A 20,813-nucleotide genomic window follows, 5' to 3' on the forward strand; every position below is an offset into this window, starting at 1 on the left:
GCCATGTGTTTTTTAAATTAACCCACTTGTTATTAATTAGGTAATAATTTATAGCACTAAAATTGGATGTTTTAGATCCAGATGTTTCCGTTATTTAGTCCTGATGTAGAAGTTTAAGGGGAGACAGATGTCATTTATATCTGATAAACGTTGTAAATGATGTAGAAGCTGCTAAAGAGAAAAAATTTTCAAATATTTTGAAACTTCGTTTTCTCTCTCTGTATAAAGCAAGCAGAGGGGATCCCTGGGTGGCGCAGTGGTTTGGCCCCTGCCTTTGGCCCAGGGCGCGATCCCAGAGACCCGGGATCGAATCCCATGTCGGGCTCCCGGTGCATGGAGCCTGTTTCTCCCTCTGCCTGTGTCTCTGCCTCTCTCTCTCTCTCTCTCTCTCTCTCTCTCTCTCTGTGACTATCATAAATAAATTTAAAAAATTAAAAAAAAATAAAGTAAGCAGATATTGAGATTAAGGAATTATATTGGCTTTCCCTGTTCAGTGGCAGATTAAAACCACAGCCCTGTTCACAAAATTACTTTATGTTTAGTTTATTTGTAATTGTTAAGGCAATTTATAATAATGTATAAAATGTCCCTGTCCAACCGAAAATACTAAAACAACTTATTAACTAAATGAAGTTTATGAATCATATTTTACTTATTTTCAATGCTAAAAAGCATATTTAATTATTTTTGTGTTTCTTATAATGCATATACATATGTATATTCCTTTCTTTCTAGTGCCCCAATTTTATATCTTTTGCTACTATACTGTGTCTCATACCTTACTATTAAAAACAAGCTTTTTTATTCTAGCCAGTTAACTTTTCAAATTGTATGTTAAAATCTTAAGTTTTATATTTTCTTCTTTTTTTTTTCTTTTTTTAAAGTTTTATATTTTCTTCACGGAATTACAGGTGGGATTTACATTTATGAAACAGAACAATGGCAGTTCACTCTTCCTGTCTGCTTTGAATATAGGCCTGTTTCTTCATTATAAATATAGTATCCAAATTCTGCTATACAACTTTTCAGTCTGCTGCTATTTCATCTTACTCTGCTCCAGGGTATTTTGTTTGTTTTTAGTAAAAGAGTAGCCTTCTAGGTTGTATAGGTCTCTCTCTGTGGCTAAATTAGGATTTGTGGCATTCTTAATGTTAATTCTGTGAAATTCTGGGTATTGAGAATTTTTAGAAATGAACAGGGTTGGGGCAGCTGGTTGGTGCTCAGTCAGTTGAGCATCCAACTCTTGATTTTGGCACAGGTCATGATCTCCCAGGGTCCTAGGATGGATCTCCAGGTCAGGTTCCGCACTCAGGGGGCAGTCTGCTTGAGATTCTCTCTCTCCTTCTCTCTCTGCCCATCCCCTGACTTGTATGCACGCATATGCATGCTCCTTCTCTCTCTCTCAAATACATAAATCTTTTTTTAAAAAAAAAAAAGTTACTTGGATCTCTCTTAAATGGAAAATGGTTTTAGCACAAGATAATTTTATTCTCCTGCTATTTATTAATTATTGGCTATTTTATGACCTAGAAATTTAATTATATCTATAGCACTAGCATTAAACTTGCATTTTCTAAGATTTTATTTAATTTCATATTGCTTTTTTACAGCTTAAATTAAAAAGTGTTTCATAACAAACTTCAGAATTCTCAAGTTGAAGAATAAATCTTACAATAAGCTATGATCAGATTTTTTTTATTTGTCCAGATGTGTCCTGATAATCTGTTAAAGTTTTCCAGTCTTTCAACTACTGAAAATTTAGTTAGTACTTGCCATATCTGAAGGAGTCATATGTAATGTTTTCTAAGCCAAAACTCAGTTTATTCAGAGAGAATGAACTCGAACTGGTGTTGAGTGATCCTTCCCCAGCTGTGCACCTACGTAGACCTGAGCTGGGGAGTCAACTAGTCCCTGAGTTTACAAGAAATGTGCATTGTTAATATTTATACACCGAAGAGATTATGTCAAAACACAGAAATTGCAATGTGTCTATGTCTGAAAGTTTTAGTCAATTGTTAACCTAATTTGGTTGTGAAAGTTATGGTTTCTCTGATTAATAATCTGCTATATTTTTCTTCTTAACAGCTGTGCTTACAGTATAATAGAAACAAAACATGGAAATGAAAATATTCTTTCTAGTACAAAGTAGTTTAACTTTTTAAAATTATTTGATTCTAGCTATACATCTGAGCTGATGACAATTTTGGTTTACAAAACTTTTCTGGTAATTATATAGCTAGCTGTGATTTAGATTTGTTTATTTAAACATTAAAAGAAGAAAACTTCTATAGCTAAATGTTTTAAATCAAATATTCTCTAAATCAAATATTTTCCCATTAATGATATGTTTAAGACTTCTTTGTCACATTCACTAATAAGTGGATATGTTAAGGTGATTTTCTTGTTGTAGGAAGAATTTGGCTATAATGCAGATACCCAGAAGCTACTGGCTAAAAATGGGGAGACTCTTCTTGGAGCCATTAATTTTTTTATTGCCAGTGTGAACACTTTGGTGAATAAAACAATTGAAGATACATTAATGACTGTGAAACAATATGAAAGTGCCAGGTAGGTGTAAATTTTCATTATATGGTCTCCTTACATATGGTATACAATTCAGGTGAGGTTTTAGGTTATATATGTTAGAAATCAGCTTTGGCTAATACAGGCAGGAAAAGAATGCAGTAGATAGAACTAAGAGAAAGGCAGAAGAGCAGATTCTAGAAACAAGCAGGAATCAAAATTCCTCAGAATTCCTGCCTCAGAAGAATCTGATTAGGACCCTGATGCTGGGTACCTCTGGTACTTGATGTTGCCATGGCCACCATAAGTCATTTCCAAAAGGCCCCTCAATATTTTGATTCATTGTCTAGAGAATATCTCATTGAGCCTTGGTTATGTGCCCAACCTGCCTGTTAGAGAATAGAGAGATGGAGGATCTCCTAGTTCCAGCTTCCTTAGAAGAGGATAGGGCCTTGTGTTCTACTAGGTAGATCCTAGGTGCCCTCTATAATCTGGCCTTAAGCCTCTCTTTTCATTCTTATTACTGCTGCTTCCCAGTAGAAGCAGTGCAATAGCCAGATTTACAGTTTCACTTTCTCTTCATTAAAGAAGCTCATTTCTGCTTCCATGATTTTATGTTGTGGATACCAACTTCCTAGCCTTCCACTTACCTAGGTTATAATTAGCTTCAAACTCTTATGTATTTTCATAGCTGTTTATAATGCAGTGTTTTCAAACATTTTATAAACATGCACAGATACACTCATTATTAATTCCCTATCTCATAACCATCCTGTTAGGTAAGCTAAGTACATTTTACCAGATCAGCAGTAGCATTTTTCAACTTTTGATTCCAGGCACTATTTTTCTCCCCTTCATTTTATTCTGATTTACTTTGAATTTTTTTCCTCTGAACATTTGAAATCCTTACTTCCTATCCCATTTTTTTTGTAGCATAGTTGAGGTTAAATGCAAACTATAACTTTTAGAAGTATAAATTTATGTTTTGGCCCCTTACCCTAGTTTAATAATATGAGAAATGGCTATGAAAACTCTAAACTCATCTAGTTTTTGAGTGCTTATTCTTATATATATTTCCTTATGCTTCACATAACTGAAAGCCCAAAACCCTTGGAAAATTAACTTTTAATCTTTTCACAAGAGATGCTTCTATGTTATTCTGTGTTTGTAATTTTAGGTTTAGTATTAACATGTGGTTTTTAATGACTTGGAAATGAAGGTCAAGATAAATAGCTGTGGCTGTTTGGTAGGAGAAGGGTAGAGATGTGGTCTGTGTCCTATTTAGATCATGGACTTGGTTTTTTGCTTTTCCCTATTGTTTTAATTATTTGCTAACACAGTATTAAAATCAGAAAGTGGTGGGATGCCTGGGTGGCTCAGTTGGCCAAGTGTCTGCCTTCTGCTCAGGTCCTGATCTCAGGGTCCTGGGATTAAGCCCTGCATCAGGCTCCCTGCTCAGTGGGGAATCTGCTGCTCCTTTTCCCTCTGTCCTTCCTCTCACTTGTTCACACGCTCTCTGTCTCTCTTTAAAATAAATAAAATCTAAAAAAAAAAAAAAAATCCAAGATGGAAAAAATAAACGGAAGGAATCCATCAATAGGACATCCCTCAATAGGGCAGCCCGGGTGGCTCAGTGATTTAGTGCCGCCTTCAGCCCAGGGCGTGATCCTAGAGACTCAGGATTGAGTCCCGCATCAGGCTCCCTGCATGGAGCCTGCTTCTCCCTCGGCCTGTCTCTACCTCTCTCTGTGTGTGTCCCTCATTAATAAATAAATAAAATTAAAAAAAAAAAAAAAAGATATCCCTCAATAACACTGAAGGAATTTCTCAGGAATTTCTCCTACCCTTCAGTAGGAGTCCCTTTAGTAACACTGGTAGTAACTGATTCTCCAGTCTCTATTTAAATCTTTTTGTGGACATTGTATTTTTCAAAAGAATATTCTGTATATTTTTTATATTTATTTGGTTCTTTTCCAAATCTGTTCCTTACTTGTGATGTCTTGCTTTGTTCATAATGAATACCCTTTTCCTTTTATCTCTTTAATTCTTTTAAGAATTCTTATTTTCTAGCCTTTCAGATTAATATTTGTGGGTTTTGAAGATGAAAATTCTTTGGTTCTAAAACTACCCTCTTCTACCTTCTAGTCAAGAACTACTTGAATCTGATTTGTTTCTGTACTTTGTAACTGTCCACTTATCCTGAAAATATTTTTAGTACCTAAAGTGTATTTTTGTTTAGTATATTTTAAAATATGTTTTGTTTAAAGGATATAATATCTTTCACTTTGGCCATTATTTTAAGATGCTTTTAAAAACATTAGCCCCCCCCCAAAAAAATTAACCCATATTATGGGGTGACTGACTGGCTGGCTCAGTCAGTAGAGCATGTGACTGACTCTTAATCTTGGGATTGTGAGTTCAAAGCTCCATGTTGGGCATATAGCTTAATTTAAAATTTTTTTTAGTTTTTTTTTTTCAAATATTAACCCATAGTAAAGAAAGAAAAATTCATTAGATCATTAGATGAGTCACTGAACAGTACACAAGTTATTTTTTAATTTGTAGAAGAGAAAAATAAGCCTCTAGAGGTTAAAAGGTTTGCTTGCTCACTTGGAGCCAATTTCAAAGCCAAAATGAGAGCCTGTTTGCTTTCTTCCTTTTACTTTTAATCATTCAGTCTCAAATTTGAACTAGATTTATCTCAAATTTCATATCTATTTTAAAAATTTTTTAAATTATGATGTGGGGATCCCTGGGTGGCTTAGCAGTTTAGTTTTTTCCTTCCTGCCTTAGGCCCAGAGCATGATCCTGGAGTCCCAGAATCGAGTCCCACATTGGGCTCCCTGCATGGAGCCTGCTTCTCCCTCTGCCTGTGTCTCTGCCTCTCTCTCTCTCTCTGTCATGAATAAATAAAATAAATAAATAAATAAATAAATAAATAAATAAATAAATAAATAAATAATAAAATTTTTTAAAAAAATAATAGGGATCCCTGCTTCTCCCTCTGCCTGTGTCTCTGCCTCTCTCTCTCTCTCTCTCTCTCTCTGTCATGAATAAATAAATAAAATAAATAAATAAAATCTTTTAAAAAAATAATAGGGATCCCTGGCGCAGTGGTTTGGCGCCGGCCCAGGGCGTGATCCTGGAGACCCGGGATCGAATCCCACGTCGGGCTGCCGATGCATGGAGCCTGCTTCTCCCTCTGCCTATGTCTCTGCCTCTCTCTCTCTCTCTGTGACTATCATAAATAAATAAATAAAAATTAAAAATAATAATAATAATAATAATAATAAAAATTATGATGTGCCAGCCTGGCTCAGTTGATGGAATGTGTGACTTGGGATCTCAGGGTTGTGAGTTGGACTCCCATGTTGGATGTAGAGATTACTTAAAAGTAAAATCTTTAATAATAATTTTCAATAATAATAATAATAATAATTTTCACATCTTATATTGAGTTGTCTGACTTAAAGTAGAGTGTGATAAAAAGATCTCAATCTAGGGGTGCTTGGGTGACTCATCGGTTGAGTGTCCTTGATTTGGGCTCAGGTCATGATCTCTGGGTCATGAGATCAAGCCCTGCATCGGGCTCTGTGCTCAGCCAGGAGTCTGCTTGAGGTTCTCTCCTTTCTCTGCCGTTTCTGCTGCTTGTATACACACTCCCTCTCTTATCTCTCAAATAAATAAAATCTATTTTAAAAATCTCAATCTAATATATGGGTTTATTTGAAACTTCTGAACAGGATTATAAATCAGGTTATATGTATTTGATAGCTGGTTATCAGGAAACCTTTAACGACTTCTGTGTGTAATTTAAAACTAACAACAGGGACGCCTGGGTGTGGCTCAGTGGTTGAGCGTTTGCCTTCAGCTCAGGGCTTGATCCCAGTCTGAGAATCGAGTCCCACATCAGGCTCCCTGCAGAGAGTCTGCTTCTCCCTCTGCCTGTGTCTCTGCCTCTCTTTCTGTGTCTCTCATAAATAAATAAATAAATAAATAAATAAATAAATAAATAAATAAAATCTTTTTAAAAAAAACTAACAACAATGACCTTACCCCATAATTAATTCTTGTTTTATTGAAATTACAGTGTGATTTTATTGAAGTAACTGAGGAATTCACTAGTTGTAATAGTAAAATGTGCCCCACAGGTCTAACATTTAAAAATAACCCCAGATTAAGTTTCTCAGTAGCTGAATTTTCTTCTCTGTCAGAACCAGAATTTACTGGCTTATAGGGCATGGATTAACTATTTGATCAGCACAAAAAGTGGCAATTTAGGCAAAAATCTGGGTGGCCTTTTAATGCTCCCTATTATGCATTGTGTACAAGTATTTCCTAGCCCTCTGGTGCTCCGTGTATAGAAAATCTTGCAATAAAAAAAAAAAAAAAAGAAAAGAAAATCTTGCAATAGCCCATTCAGCACTTCTCCACAGCAGCACCAACAAGGGAATCAATTATGGTCAAGACTTTTCAGATGTGGACACCTGTTCTCTACAAGTTTTATGTAAAATCAGTCATATAGTAACCAACCATCACTAACTTTATTGATAGGGATACAATTGAGACTGGCAACCTTGAAGAGTTGCATTTTGAAAATTTAGTGTACTTCTCTTCCTGGTGGTAATGAGCACTGTTAGAGAAGCTCTTATGGAAAGTTTTACTTTGATACCATAACAAACTCTGGATGTAAAAATTAAGGGATATAAGGTCAGTATCACAACTTTGATTATATTTATATTAATCTTACTGTTTAGAAGTGTGCTCCGAGGTTAATGAAGGATATTTGTCCTCACATTAAGTCATCATATATCACTATTTTTGTTCTACTTTTTTTCCTTCATTTTTTATTGTTTTTAATTTATCTACTTCTGGCTAGACCTCTTCTAATTTGACCATTATAATAAGCACTCTAAAGATACTAGTTATTACCAGGTATATCCTAGGTACTCTATATTTTTTGTGGAAATTATTATTCTCACTTATAGATGAAAAACTGAAAACAAAAAGAAATAAAATAACTAGATTAAGACATTAGAGCCAGCAAAGGCCAGAGTGGTCATTGAATCTGGCTGAAGGACCCATGGAATTTAACTTGTTATCATTACTAAGTCAGTCTTGCCTCCTAAATCTTTATATCTGCCTCCCCTTCTTAGCCCCACTGCCATTGTCCTGATCCAGTGACTAATTTTCCTTTGCCCATGGTCTTCTAATTGGTTTCCTTGTTTGTTTCTTAATCCACTCCAGTCCATCTTCCATTTCTTACCACTAGGGCAGTCTTTCTATGCTGAATAAGTAGAACATGTTACCTTCTAGATCAGAGTTCCTTTTTTTTTTTTTTTTTTAAGATTTTATTTATTCATTCTTGAGAGACAAAGAGAGAGGCAGAGACATAGGCAGAGGGTGAAATAGGCTCCCTGAGGGGAGCCTAATGTGCGACTTGACCCCAGGATCACAAACTAAACCAAAGGCAGATACTCAACCACTGAACTACCCAGATGCCCTCATATATCAGAATTCTTAAATGGCTTCCCACCCCTTGACCTACCAGATTAAATCTGATCCCTTTAATGTGGCCCTTTAATATGCTACTTAATGTCAGTTTTGCCTGCTAGTCTGACTTTATTTTTTTTATTTTTAATTTTTTTTAATTTTTATTTATTTATGATAGTCACAGAGAGAGAGAGAGAGGCAGAGACACAGGCAGAAGGAGAAGTAGGCTCCATGCACCGGGAGCCCGATGTGGGATTCGATCCCGGGTCTCCAGGATCGCGCCCTGGGCCAAAGGCAGGCGCCAAACCGCTGCGCCACTCAGGGATCCCTAGTCTGACTTTAATTCCTTCCATTATCATTTTCAACCTGAGGTTCTAACATACTGAATTACTTCCCAAATGTATCATGGTATCTTACGAATCTGTGCTTTTATTTATGCTTTTCTCTTCCTGGATTGCTTTATTTCCCTCCACAGTCCACCTCAGAAGCTTTTACCATCCTTTAAATTTTAATTCTAGTGTTTTAATTCTGTTCGGAGATACCTAATTAGGCAATTCTTTTGATTTCCTCTGTACCTTATTCTCCCTCCCTCATGGCAGTTACCATTATCTCATTTTGTTTTAGTTGTTCAAGAGCTTCTCTCCCTCTAGACTGCAAGTTTCTTTGAGATAAACCTTATCATTATAGCTCTGGTTTTTAGTATAGTGCCTGGAACATAGAAGGGGCTCACTTAATATTTGTTGAATGAATCAATGTATCGGTGAATGAATGATTCTTTTTGACCGTAAAATGTCAAGTTTGTTAAATTCAGTACAAGATAAAAATAAATCCTCAAGGCACATTGGAATATAGTTGATGTTGTTTAAAATATTCTTAAAGGGCACGTGGGCAGCTCAGTCAGTTGAGTATCTGACTCTTGGTTTCGGCTCAGGTCATGATCCTTAGGTTGTGAGATTGAGCCCTGCCTGCATTAGGCTCTGCACTCAACCAGGAGTCTGCTTGCCTTTCTCTCCCTCTGCCTCTCCCCAACCCTCCACATGTGTGCACTCTCTCTAAAATAAATAAATAAATCTTTAAAATATTCTTAATTGCCAGAATAAGAGGAGTAGATTGTACTCTAGATATTGAATAAAGAGCTTTAGTTCTAGAGCATAAGCTTTGTGATGCTGATTTTTACTAAATCAGAGGTCACATTGTTCTTTTCTTTTCTTTTTTTAAGATTTTGTTTATTCATGAGAGACAGAGAGAGAGAGAGAGAGGCAGAGACAAAGCCAGAGGGAGAAGCAGGCTCCATGTAGGGAGCCTGACATGGGACTAGATCCCGGGACTCTTGGATCACGCCCTGGGCTGAAGGCAGGCGCTAAACCGCTGAGCCAGCCAGGGATCCCTCACATTGTTCTTCTTAGCTGAGTACTGAATAATAGAGACTGCTGGATAAATCACTGATAAGCAAGTCCCCAAGTACTGTACTTACATAGGTGCCGTGACAGAGGCATTATGAGATACAGTGTGATCATGGAGTGGTGGTGGTGGGTTAACTATTTCAGTTAGTAGTAAGAAAATATTAATGGGAAGGCACCTAAAGGATCACAAGGTGGTAAGTGCTCTGTAATAGATGCCATTGTCATTTTCTAAATACTAATGTTATGGAAATCCATCCAGAGTTGCTCTGTTTCATATGGTAGCCACTAGCCATATGTGTCCGTCGAGCCCTTGAAAGGTAGGTAGTCTAAATTGAAATGAGATAGGTGTGTAATATATACAGTGGATTTCAAAGACTCATTACTACCTCCAAAAAAGTAAAATAGTTCATTAACAATCTTTTTACATTGATTACATGTTGCAGTGATAATATTGTAGGTATATTGGGTGAAATAAAATATATTGTTTAAAGGGTGAAATTAATTTTTATTATTTTAATGGCACTACTAGAAAATTTTAAGTCACATATGTGACTTGCATTATATTTCTCTTGTACCTTGCTGGCTAGACTATAGACTATACTTTAAGGACTGATGACCCTCAGTATAACTTCCTTTTACTAGTTAAAGTGTGTCATCCTGAAGTCTGTGATCTTTCTATGCTTTACCTTATCAGCATTACCATTTTTCCATGAAAAATAGATCACTTGATCTTGTTAGCATTAGGTTTTGACATCTGTCTTTTTAAACTGGTTTTTTAAATTTTAGAAATTCTACTTGTCAGAATACTGTACTTTGGGAGGAATAGTTAAGAAGATTAATAGGCAGCTTCCCCCCCACACGCTTATATTAATAGCTCTTTGTATTAAAAAATGCATGATTTTAAAAGTGTAAGGTATAATATATGTATGAGAATTGTCTATCAATGTATAATATAAGACTGTCATATATTTCCAACTCACCTCCTGAACTTACTTCATTCTGTTTTTGTAATGTGCATCACTTAACTCTGTTCTTTCCAGGATTGAATATGACGCATATCGCACTGATTTGGAAGAACTGAATCTTGGACCACGTGATGCAAACACTCTGCCAAAGATTGAGCAGTCACAGCATCTGTTTCAAGCACATAAGGAAAAATATGATAAAATGCGTAATGATGTTTCTATCAAGTTGAAATTTCTAGAAGAAAATAAGGTAAATTTAGTCTTTACCTTCTGAAATAAATTTTTATGGACTTTAAAATAATGTCACCCCAAAGAGAGCTAAATAGAAAGTTTTTTGTTTCTATTAACTCTCTTTCATTACCATTGCTTAATGGAATTCCAGCTAGAATCAGTGGTTACGTTTTTAGAAGAACAAAAAATATATTTATCTTTCTGTCATAAAAGTCATCATCAACCCTACTGTCGCAGTATTTCACATGTAACAGTTGGCAAAAAATATTGGATGTCCAACTATTGATCTTCAGATTGGAGTTGATATCAATTGCTTTAAAAAATTACATAATTGGGGCACCTGGATGGTTCAGTCAGTGAAGCATTGGACTCTTGATCTCAGGGTCCTAAGTTCAAACCCATACAGGATGTAGAGATTACTTCAAAAAAATTAAATCTAATTATATAAAAAAATAAGTAAATAAATAATAAAATAAAATAAAAAGTTACATAATGATAGATTCTGTTTTGAATATCTTGAGACCTTTTTATTAATGAAAGGCCACAGATTTCAGGAAGAGAAGAACTTTCTTCTTAATAACTAATAAATGAGGAATGACTAAAAGGTGCAGCCTAGAGCTGCAGTTAGTATAATCTAGAAGAAATAAGCCAAGAAATCAATTTTCCACATTATTTTTGTATAACATGAGTCCATCCAAGAACTAGAACAGAAAATTGAGAGCTGAGGTGGATCTCCTACAGCAGATACAGCTTCACTTGGAGATGAATCCATATGATAACAGGCTCCTGAGTTTTGGTAAAGGACAGTTTCTTGTCTTTACCTTTTCTTTTTTTAAGATTTATTTATTTGAAAAAAAAAAAAAAAAGATTTATTTATTTGAGAGAGAGTGTGCATGCTTGAGGTACCCAAGTGGGGAGGGAGAGGGAGAAAGAGAGAATCTCAAGCAGATTCCCCACTGAGCAGGGAGCCCAAACCAGGGCTCAATCTCATGACTCTGAGATCTTGACCCAAGCTGAAATCAAGATGCCCAACCAACTGAGCTACCCAGGTGCCCTTATGTTAAATATTTTTAACATGACATGCATACTCAGTTTTGTAAGAGAGATTGCAGTCCTTGAAACAGGAAAGCCAATAGTGGGCACAGCATAGAGTAGGTGGAATGGATCAGCCTTGTGGAGATGGGGTCTTTCTACTGCGTATTGTAGTCTTCTTGTGCTTTTCAAGTCACAATAAGTCTTCAAATCTACTTTCTTTAAGTACCCTCTTAAAATTATTCTTCACTTGCTATTGTCTGTTGATATCTTCTTGTTTTCCTTAACATTTTTTTAGAAACTCTTCTGGCTACCATAAAAGCTGCAGAATAACACATTCCTTGGGATCTACCAAGTCCTGCACTATCACTCACTTTTTTTAGCTACAGTGGGTGAAAAGTATTCACCAGAAACCATTACAATGGCAGTAAAGGAAACTTCAGCAGAGTTATCAGACAGATTGCCCAGCATCATTCCAACAAGAACGCAGTGCAGCCTTTCAGCATTCGTTAGCTGAGCACGTAAGATGGCATTCCTTTTAGTCCATTCATATATATCTATGTAGATATATCTCTCTATAGGTATATATGTAGAGAGGGATAGATCAGTTACATGGCTTAGCATTTTAATAGATAGGAATATATCAATACTTATATATAGATGTTTATTTTTAAATATAAAAATATTTTTCATATACTCCCCTATAATCACTCTCAGGATAGTGCTAAGTGAGGTATGCTAGCTAGGATTTGAGAGGCTCTATCTAAAGCTAACTTGAAATGAAAGAAAGGAATTCACCTAATTTGGGGATTCAGGTCCTCTACAAATAGAGAAATTGATTTTAGGAAGTCTATAAAATGGTAATGGTGTTCTTTGGGAATCTAATGGTGTTGTGTGCTATTCTCTGGATAGTGATATTATGGGTAATTTTTGTTTTCTACATATTTTTCTATATTTTAAATGATATGTTGTCTTTATAAAAAAAAAAGAGAGAGAGAGAGAGAGGGGCACGTAGGTAGCTTAGTTGGTTTAAGTATCTGGCTCTTAATTTCAGCTCAGGTCATGATGTCAGGGTGGTGAGGTGGAGCACCAGTTTGCATTCCGCACTGGGTGTTGAATCTGTTTAAGATTCTCTCTCTCGGGATCCCTGGGTGGCGCAGCGGTTTGGCGCCTGCCTTTGGCCCAGGGCGCGATCCCGGAGACCCGGGATCGAATCCCACATCGGGTTCCCGGTGCATGGAGCCTGCTTCTCCCCTCTGCCTGTGTCTCTGCCTCTCTCTCTCTCTCTCTCTCTCTGTGACTATCATAAATAAATAAAAATTTAAAAAAAAAAAAAAAAAAAAAGATTCTCTCTCTCCAGGCTGCCCAGTTGGCTCAGCGGTTTAGCGCCGCCTTCAGCCTAGGGCATGATCCTGGAGACCCGGGATCGAGTCCCACGTCAGACTCCCTGCATGGAGCCTGCATCTCCCTCTGCCTGTGTCTCTGACTCTCTCTCTCTCTCTCTCTCTCTCTCTCATGAACAAATAAAATCTTTAAAAAAGAAAAGATTCTCTCTCTCCATCTCCCTCTTCCCCTCCCCACCAAAAGAAAAAAAAGAAGAGAAAATAATTTGGAAAGAATCAGTATCCCAAAGCACTATGCTTATATAGTCCTTGCAAAACTAAATAAAAATAGGAAATTGGGGATCCCTGGATGGCTTAGTGGTTTAGCATCTGCCTTCGGCCCGGGGCGTGGTCTTGGAGTCCCAGGATCTAGTCCCACGTCAGACTCCGTGCGTGGAGCTTCTTCTCCCTCTGCCTGTGTCTCTGCCTCTGTGTGTGTGTGTCTCTCTCTCATGAATAAATAAATAAAATCTTTTAAAAAAAAAAAAAAAGGAAATTTACACAAGGATAAGCAATGGCCATGTGACTGCTACTTGTCCTGCTATAACTACTTTTGAAACTTAGGAAATACCCAGATATAAACATGAATAAGAGAAGGTATTTCTTATTTGTCAGTTACTATGCATTTTACATATTCTCTCACTTAATCCTACAACAATCTTCATACTTTAATTCTTTCAATAAATATTACTGAATACTTTATATACTGGGAATATGTCAGTGAACAAAAAAGAACAAAATCTCTGTCCTTTTGAGGCTTACATCTTTATCCATCAGATACTCTCATCATCCATATTTCACAGATGAGTGAATTCATTTTATATCACCTCATGATCATATCTGCCTGTCCTTTCTGATCTTTTGGACCTCTATCTCCCTGATCTGCCCACTATAAAGTTGCTCCTCATTTATTAGGAAGAGTTGCATGACATACCCAGGCTCTTCCCTTTCATGTGTCCAGGTGAAGTTCCAGATTCTGGGAACCTCAAATCAATATTTGAGCTATAGAAAGTAGACTGAAAAAAAACAAAGAAAGAAAGAAAGAAAGAAAATAGACTGAAGAAATGATTTGGAGCCTGTCTACATCTAGTGTCATTACTGCCTAAGTAGCCCTGTGTTGTATCTGAAAAACAGCTATTGTGCTAATGTGAGAAATAGAAAGGAGGTACAGAGGCAGCAGGTAGAAAAGAAATTGTGTACTTTCTCCTCTGCCCTTGCTCTCCCTCATTTATCGCTGTGCTCTGCTCTACCATTGAGCAGCATAAGCTAATGAATAGGCAAGGTGGACTGTGTCCTTTACAAAAAATTCCAGATTAAGAATGTGAAAAACCTGGGCTCCAAGACCCACTTCTGCCAACTGCTAACTAACTTCATTATCTTGGTTGAATCTCCAATCCTCTGTATTTTTCTCTGGAAAATGAAGATAAATCATGCCTTGTGTTAAGGGAGTGAAAAAGTCCTCTGTAAAGTACTGTTCACCAGTATTTGTAGGATTCTTACTGTATGCTAGTCCCATTGCTAAGTGAAGGGATGAACGAGAAGGAAAATAAAGTTCATGATCTTAGGAAGTTACAAAAGCATGAGATGGGTTTGTTTTCTACAAGTTATCACCTTCACACCTTCCCCTGGTGGCTTTTAAACTTGACCTGTATCCTGCCTACTTTGTCTTTTTTTGCTGATATGAGAAGAAATTGACATTAGAAAAGATGTGGCAGGAGTCACGAACTGTATTTCAGCATATTAATTTGAAATATTAAGTTTATATCATTTGGTACTAGGTAAACAATATTTTCTTAGTAGTAAGTAAGAATAATGAATTGACCAGAAGAGAAATTTTCAAGATCCATAGATGAGATAGGTCTTAAGCCTAGCCATGAAAGATCAGGAAGACAGGCCTGAAGGAAGTGGGAGGAGAACCTGCTTGGCAAGGGCAGTGGCCCGCATGTAAGAATAGAGGAATATTGATGTTTAGTAGAGAAGTAGACTATTGTAATGGGACATAACCTTGACATGTTTTAAAGGAAGAATCAGAAAGATAATTGGAAGCCATATTGTATTGAGCCTTGATCACATAAAGATTGAATTGTGGCCTCAAAAAGGATGCGTGCTGAGCAATAAGGGACCAGCCAGGTTATCTCTATAAAGTTTCAGTGTCTGTCAGATGACTCTTGCTTGATCTAGTTGGCATTAAAGAATTTGTAAAGTTAGGAGTAACGGGGAGAAAGTATGATTCAAAAATATTCTTCAGGTACTATAGATTAAAGGCAGAAAGAAAAGAGAAGCACGCAGAGCAGTAGGAATCTTTTATAGGTGAATGTAATGATGAAGAGCCTGACCCAGGGTTGTTGCAGTAGCAGCAGAAAGGAAAGAACCAGTGATTTCAAGACTGCGTGCCAGGGGTTGGAAATCAACAGAGGAAGCTAGTTTGGCCCGAAGTTTGTAATGGTTGAGGGATTGGTATTTGTTCCATTTACCCCAGTGTTTAGTTTGAGACGATGTCAAAATATTCACATGGAACACTTGGTAGGAAGTTAATGATGTGAGTTTGGAGTTTGGATGCACAGGGTCAAGGCTTCAGAGATAAAGCTTGGAAGTCATTGCCTTTGAGAGTAAAATTGTTGTCACATCTTCTTTTGACCTTTCTTACTATAAATTTTTTTTTTAATTTGCCTTTAGAGGCACCTAGGTAGCTCAGTGGTTGAGCATCTGCCTTTGGCTCAGGTTGTGATCCCAGGATCATGGAATTGAGTCCCACATGTGCTCCCCACAGGGAGCCTGCTTCTCCCTCTGCCAATGTCTCTGCCTCTCTCTGTATGTCTCTCATGAATAATAAATAAAATAAAATGTTTAAATAAATAAAATTTGCCTTTATTCTCAAGGATTTATGTTTTTAGAGGGTCTAAAGGTAGTCTTTGTTCTCTTTTTTTTCCTTTAAGATTTTATTTATTTATTCATGAGAGATACAGAGAGAGAGGCAGAGACATAGGCAGAGGGAGAAGCAGGCTCCATGCAGAGAGCCTTATGCGGAACTCGATCCCAGGACCCCAGGATCACGCCCTGAGCCAAAAGCAGACACTCAACCGCTGAGCCGCCAGGCATCCCGGTAGTCTTTGTTTTCAGCTTTCCACAGTTGTCATTAACCTAAGTTTTAATTTGAACTCTGTAATCAGAGGTGTCTAAAATAAAATCTTTAAAGAGGGACACCCAGGTGGCTCAGCAGTTGAGCATCTGCCTTCGGCTCAGGGCGTGATCCCGCGATCCTGGGATCAAGTCCCACATCGGGCTCCCTGCATGGAGCCTGCTTCTCCCTCTGCCTATGTCTCTGCCTCTCTCTCTTTCTCTGTGTCTCTCATGAATAAATAAATAAAACCTTTAAAAAAATAAACACTTTAAAGAGAGAATATTAATCTCTGTTATTTTAAGGAATCAATAGCTGTAATTTGGGTGAAGACTAAAATTTATGAGAAAACTTTTTTTTTATTGTTGAGCTACTCTTACCCTTTTATTTTTATGTTTTTTAAAGATATTATTAATTTATTCATGAGACAGACACAGAGAAAGAGAGAGGCAGAGACATAGGCAGAGGGAGAGGCAGGTTCCATGCAGGGAGCCTGATATGGGACTCGATCCCAGGACCTCGGGATCATGTCCTAAGCCAAAGGCAGACGCTCAACCACTGAGTCACCCAGATGTCCCACACTTTTATTGTTTAATAGCTCTAACAAAGGGAGGAAAAAGCAAGCTTTTAGGCCTAGAAACTGTGTCATCCCTGTTTGCTTTCTTGACAGTGTGAAATGCCTCAAATCCTGTTTTTTTCTTTTGTTAAACTACAACTGAATTCGTACCTTTATATCTCTTATACGTAGTTGTCAGATAATCTCCTTAGCACTTCAATTTTAACAAAATATAATATACTTTCCCTATTTCTTAAATTATGTATATTAAATTTTTTAAAACATAAGTTATTTGAAACATTATTGAGTGTGCTGTTTTGTAATTTGACAATTTCCTAAATGCTACTCCTTTTTTTAAAAACTGTTTTTGCAGTTTTAGGGGGAAGGAGACTTTCTCTGGGTTCTTATTTCATGGCTTTTGGAGTGTCTTTCCATAGCAACACTTCTCTTCTAAAATGAGAGGTCAGATAATCAAACAACTAAAATGGTACATAAAGTAAAGGCAAATAATCACTGAGTAAAGGTCTAAGAACCATTCCTGTGACGGGACTGTTGTAATAAATTTTTGTAGCCAAACATGGTGAGAATGTTTTGTTTCATTCTTACAACTTAAAAAGAAAAATCTTTTTTGAGATGGATTGAAAGGTCGAGTCTTAGCTATATTTTAGAATATTGAATGTTACATTTCCTTAGTCTAGCCTTCCTTCTTTCTGGCAAAATAGAGGAAATAGGTATGTGAAATACACACATTCCTATGTTTGTATTTGCATTTATGCTGAGTGATAGGTGCATGTATCTCTTGTCCTTTACTCTTAATGGAGAAAATTGAACTCTTCTGTTATGTAAAATCCGTACTTTCCATCCACCCACTCCTAAAATATATTGTTTACCTTTAACCTAAACAACTCTTATTAATCTCTGATATTCTCTTTCTTGTTTTACCAAACAATTGAGTTGCATCGCAGTAAGGACAAAGTTAATTAGGCTCTTCTAATGTTTCTTTTTTCATCATTATTTCTCCTTTTCCAGATCTTTGAGTAATGTAACATGAGTTATTTTGTGACTTAAGGCAGTTTATTTGCCTTTTATTGTTCCTTTCATGGTTCAAAACAAAATAAAGACTACTTTAGTGAGGAGAAGAAAATAGACATTTCTAATGTTTTGTAGACTTTGTGAGAAAGGTACCTCCTTTTACAGCCCTCATGATGCCTAGCAATGGTGTTAAATATATAGTAGCTATTTTAGCAAATGTGTGTTTGCATTTTTTCCCAGAATTAGAGGTACACTGCAGGGAAGAGAAAGAGATGGAAGGAAATAGAGTCAGCCACAACAGGATAGAAGGGCAAATCCTGGTTACTTCATTCTTTGCTTTCATGAGGGCAAAGCATACTGTCACAGAAATGCTACTGCTGTCCGCAGTGTATACTGTTGCATGGAAAGAGGAAGCAAAATATAAGAGAAAAAATATGCACATCAGTGTGAGGAATTGATGTTTACTTTTTAAAAACAGCTTTTTATATGGCTTAGAATCACATAAAACATGAAAAAAGTAATTTAAGATTAATATTTCCTTTAAGATAGCTATAATTTAACTTGGGAGTGGTAAATCTCTTTTCAGGGCTACCAATGTATTGAGGGGGAAATCATGAATGTATCAAAAGATTCAACAACAACAACAAAAAAAAGATTCAACAAAGCAGCTTAGGATATAAATAAAAAGTGTGAATCTTATTAATTTTATTATATTCTTATTTTAAGAAAGATGAAATATACTCTTACTTTAAGGTGATGTCACCTAATTGGCTATAACCATTAAATGCAGAGTTTTATCCTTTGTTATAGTTCAGTGACTTAAGGATGGCAGTGGAAACAAAAAGATGAGCAGACTTGGGATGTATCCTGAACACATATTTGATTAATATAGTTGGAATCTATACTGGACACCTATTTGATTAATATACTTCATTTGAATACCTTTTTAAACAACCATAGTCCTTCTGACTCTTAGGTTGATGAAAAGATTTTTGTTTTTACTCAACACCATGTTTCATATCTAATCATACTATAATAATCTTCCTGTATATTAGGACTTCTCTTCTAATATAATTAGTACATTATTTTTTCTAATATGTTATAAACTTATTTCATATGTATCTTATAATGAATTTAACTTTTCAGAGAAAAATCCATGAACTAAAATCAGAAGCAGGAGAAAGAGGGAATACACAGAGAATAAAACACCAAAAACAAAGTAAACATACTTATGTAATATGAGCCAGCTATATATGTAGTTGTGATGATTCAGTGTCTATGCAAATACACACTGTAATTGGAAATACTTGAAACCTAGTATGTTTTTGTAAAAATAGTCTATAAATGTTTGCAAAAACTTGGAAGGCAAAGATATTCTTTGTTTGCTAAAACTTCTCTTTGAGAGGAAAAGAAGTAAACCTCTGAATTTTAAAAATGGACATTTCTTGCCAAATTTTAAGAAGCATGTTAATTATTACTTAATATGTACAAGCCCACACATTCCTGAAATCTTTTTCTCTATTGCCAAAGAAAAAACCCATAACTTCTTACTCTTGATCCTTTTTAAATATTCATGCTAATGACTTATTGTCATCTTTATTTCTGTAACTGGAGATACAACAGTTCTCTTGGTATTTGCTCCTAGGTCAAGTGAAATTAAGTTTCACAGGAAAAAGAACCCTACTGGTTCTAAATAAAAAATAAACATTTATGGACTGAAATGTGTAAGTATGTATAATAAGCAACCTTAACACTATGCCAAATATGATTACCTACATTTAGATTTTTCTCTTACTCATGCACCTTTACTTCCAGATGTCATTCCTGAGTTTATTTCATCATATAATTTCATGTTATTGTTCTTTTTTTCATTCATTTAAAACTTTTATCAGATATATACATGTGCCAGGAAGTGTTCTGGATATTGGTGATACCCAGTGAGCAAAAGCAAAAACAAATTCTACCCTCAAAGAGCTTATAGCCTGGGCAGCCCTGGTGGCTCAGTGGGTTTGGCGCCATCTTCAGTCCAGGGCGTGATCCCGGGGACTTGGGATTGAGTCCCACATCGGGCTCCCTGCATGGAGCCTGCTTCTCCCTCTGCCTGTGTCTCTGCATCTCTCTCTCTCTCTGTGTCTCAATGAATAAATAAATAAAATGTTTTTTAAAAAAAATTTTTTCAAAGAGCTTGTAGCCTAATAGAAATAACAATATTGATCAAACCACACCAAAACATATACGTAAAATTTTAGCTCTGACGAGTGCTCTCAAGGAGAGGTACCTGGTTCGTTAGGAGTGGTCCTGGCAGACTTCCAGGAGAAAGTGATGTTGAGCATTAACTAAGTAAAGTGAGAAGCAAAGAGTATTCCAAGTAGAAGAAACAGCATGTGTAACAGCCCTGTGACAGAAGAGGGTGTGGTATATTCAAAGAATAAATAAGACTAGAATCAGTGCGACTGAGCACAGAGAGAACACTGAGAGGGAAGTATTTATTTTAGTATCAGTAGGGACCCATTGAAAGAATTCTTGGCAAATGATAAGTCTAAAATATGGCACAATAGATCTTAGAACCTAAGAGTGAATATAGTAGTTTAGACAAGAAATGATGAGAGCTTGTTCAGCGTGGTGGTAATGAAAGTGGAGTGAACTGAAAGTGTCAAGAAATACTTACAAGGTAAAACAGAATACATATAAAATACTAAGAGCAGATAGATGTATAATTGGCATTCCTTTATTCATCAAATATCATTGGTTGCTATTTATGTGCCAGGCTTAAAGAGTAGAAATATAGGGGTCTTTGCCATTATAGAGCTTATGGTCAAGTAAGAGAAATAGGCATTAACCAAATAATTACATAAATACAAACTATGTAAGTGTTGTAAAGGGGAAATAGAGGAGTCATGTGAGAATACAAAGAGGACTTGACTTGGTGTAGCATATTGTGGAAGGCTAGAGAAAGTGACATTGGGGCTAAGCTTCAGAAGGATGTAAAGGAGGGACGCCTGGGTGGCTCAGGAGTTGAGCGTCTGCCTTCGGCTCAGGGCCTGATCCTGGAGTCCCGGGATCGAGTCCCACATCAGG

At 36.4% G+C, this 20,813-nt stretch overlaps 1 protein-coding gene across 11 annotated transcripts in view; it reads left to right on the forward strand.

Annotated features, from left to right (window-relative positions):
* The window catches only part of ARFIP1 (ARF interacting protein 1), a 131,415-nt gene that overhangs the window by 91,187 nt on the left and 19,415 nt on the right, over window positions 1-20,813 (forward strand). For 10 of the 11 annotated variants that reach the window (XM_077846404.1, XM_077846403.1, XM_077846407.1 and 7 more), the window contains 2 exons: window positions 2,411-2,568; window positions 10,460-10,634. In XM_077846404.1, coding sequence (XP_077702530.1) covers window positions 2,411-2,568; window positions 10,460-10,634 — 333 coding nt within the window. Of the gene's footprint in view, window positions 1-2,410; window positions 2,569-10,459; window positions 10,635-11,945; window positions 12,169-20,813 lie in introns of all 11 variants that reach the window. The other variant, XR_013351063.1, reaches the window with a different exon arrangement.

This window comes from Canis aureus, chromosome 13, assembly GCF_053574225.1.
Source record: "Canis aureus isolate CA01 chromosome 13, VMU_Caureus_v.1.0, whole genome shotgun sequence".
Taxonomy (NCBI): Eukaryota; Metazoa; Chordata; class Mammalia; order Carnivora; family Canidae; genus Canis; species Canis aureus.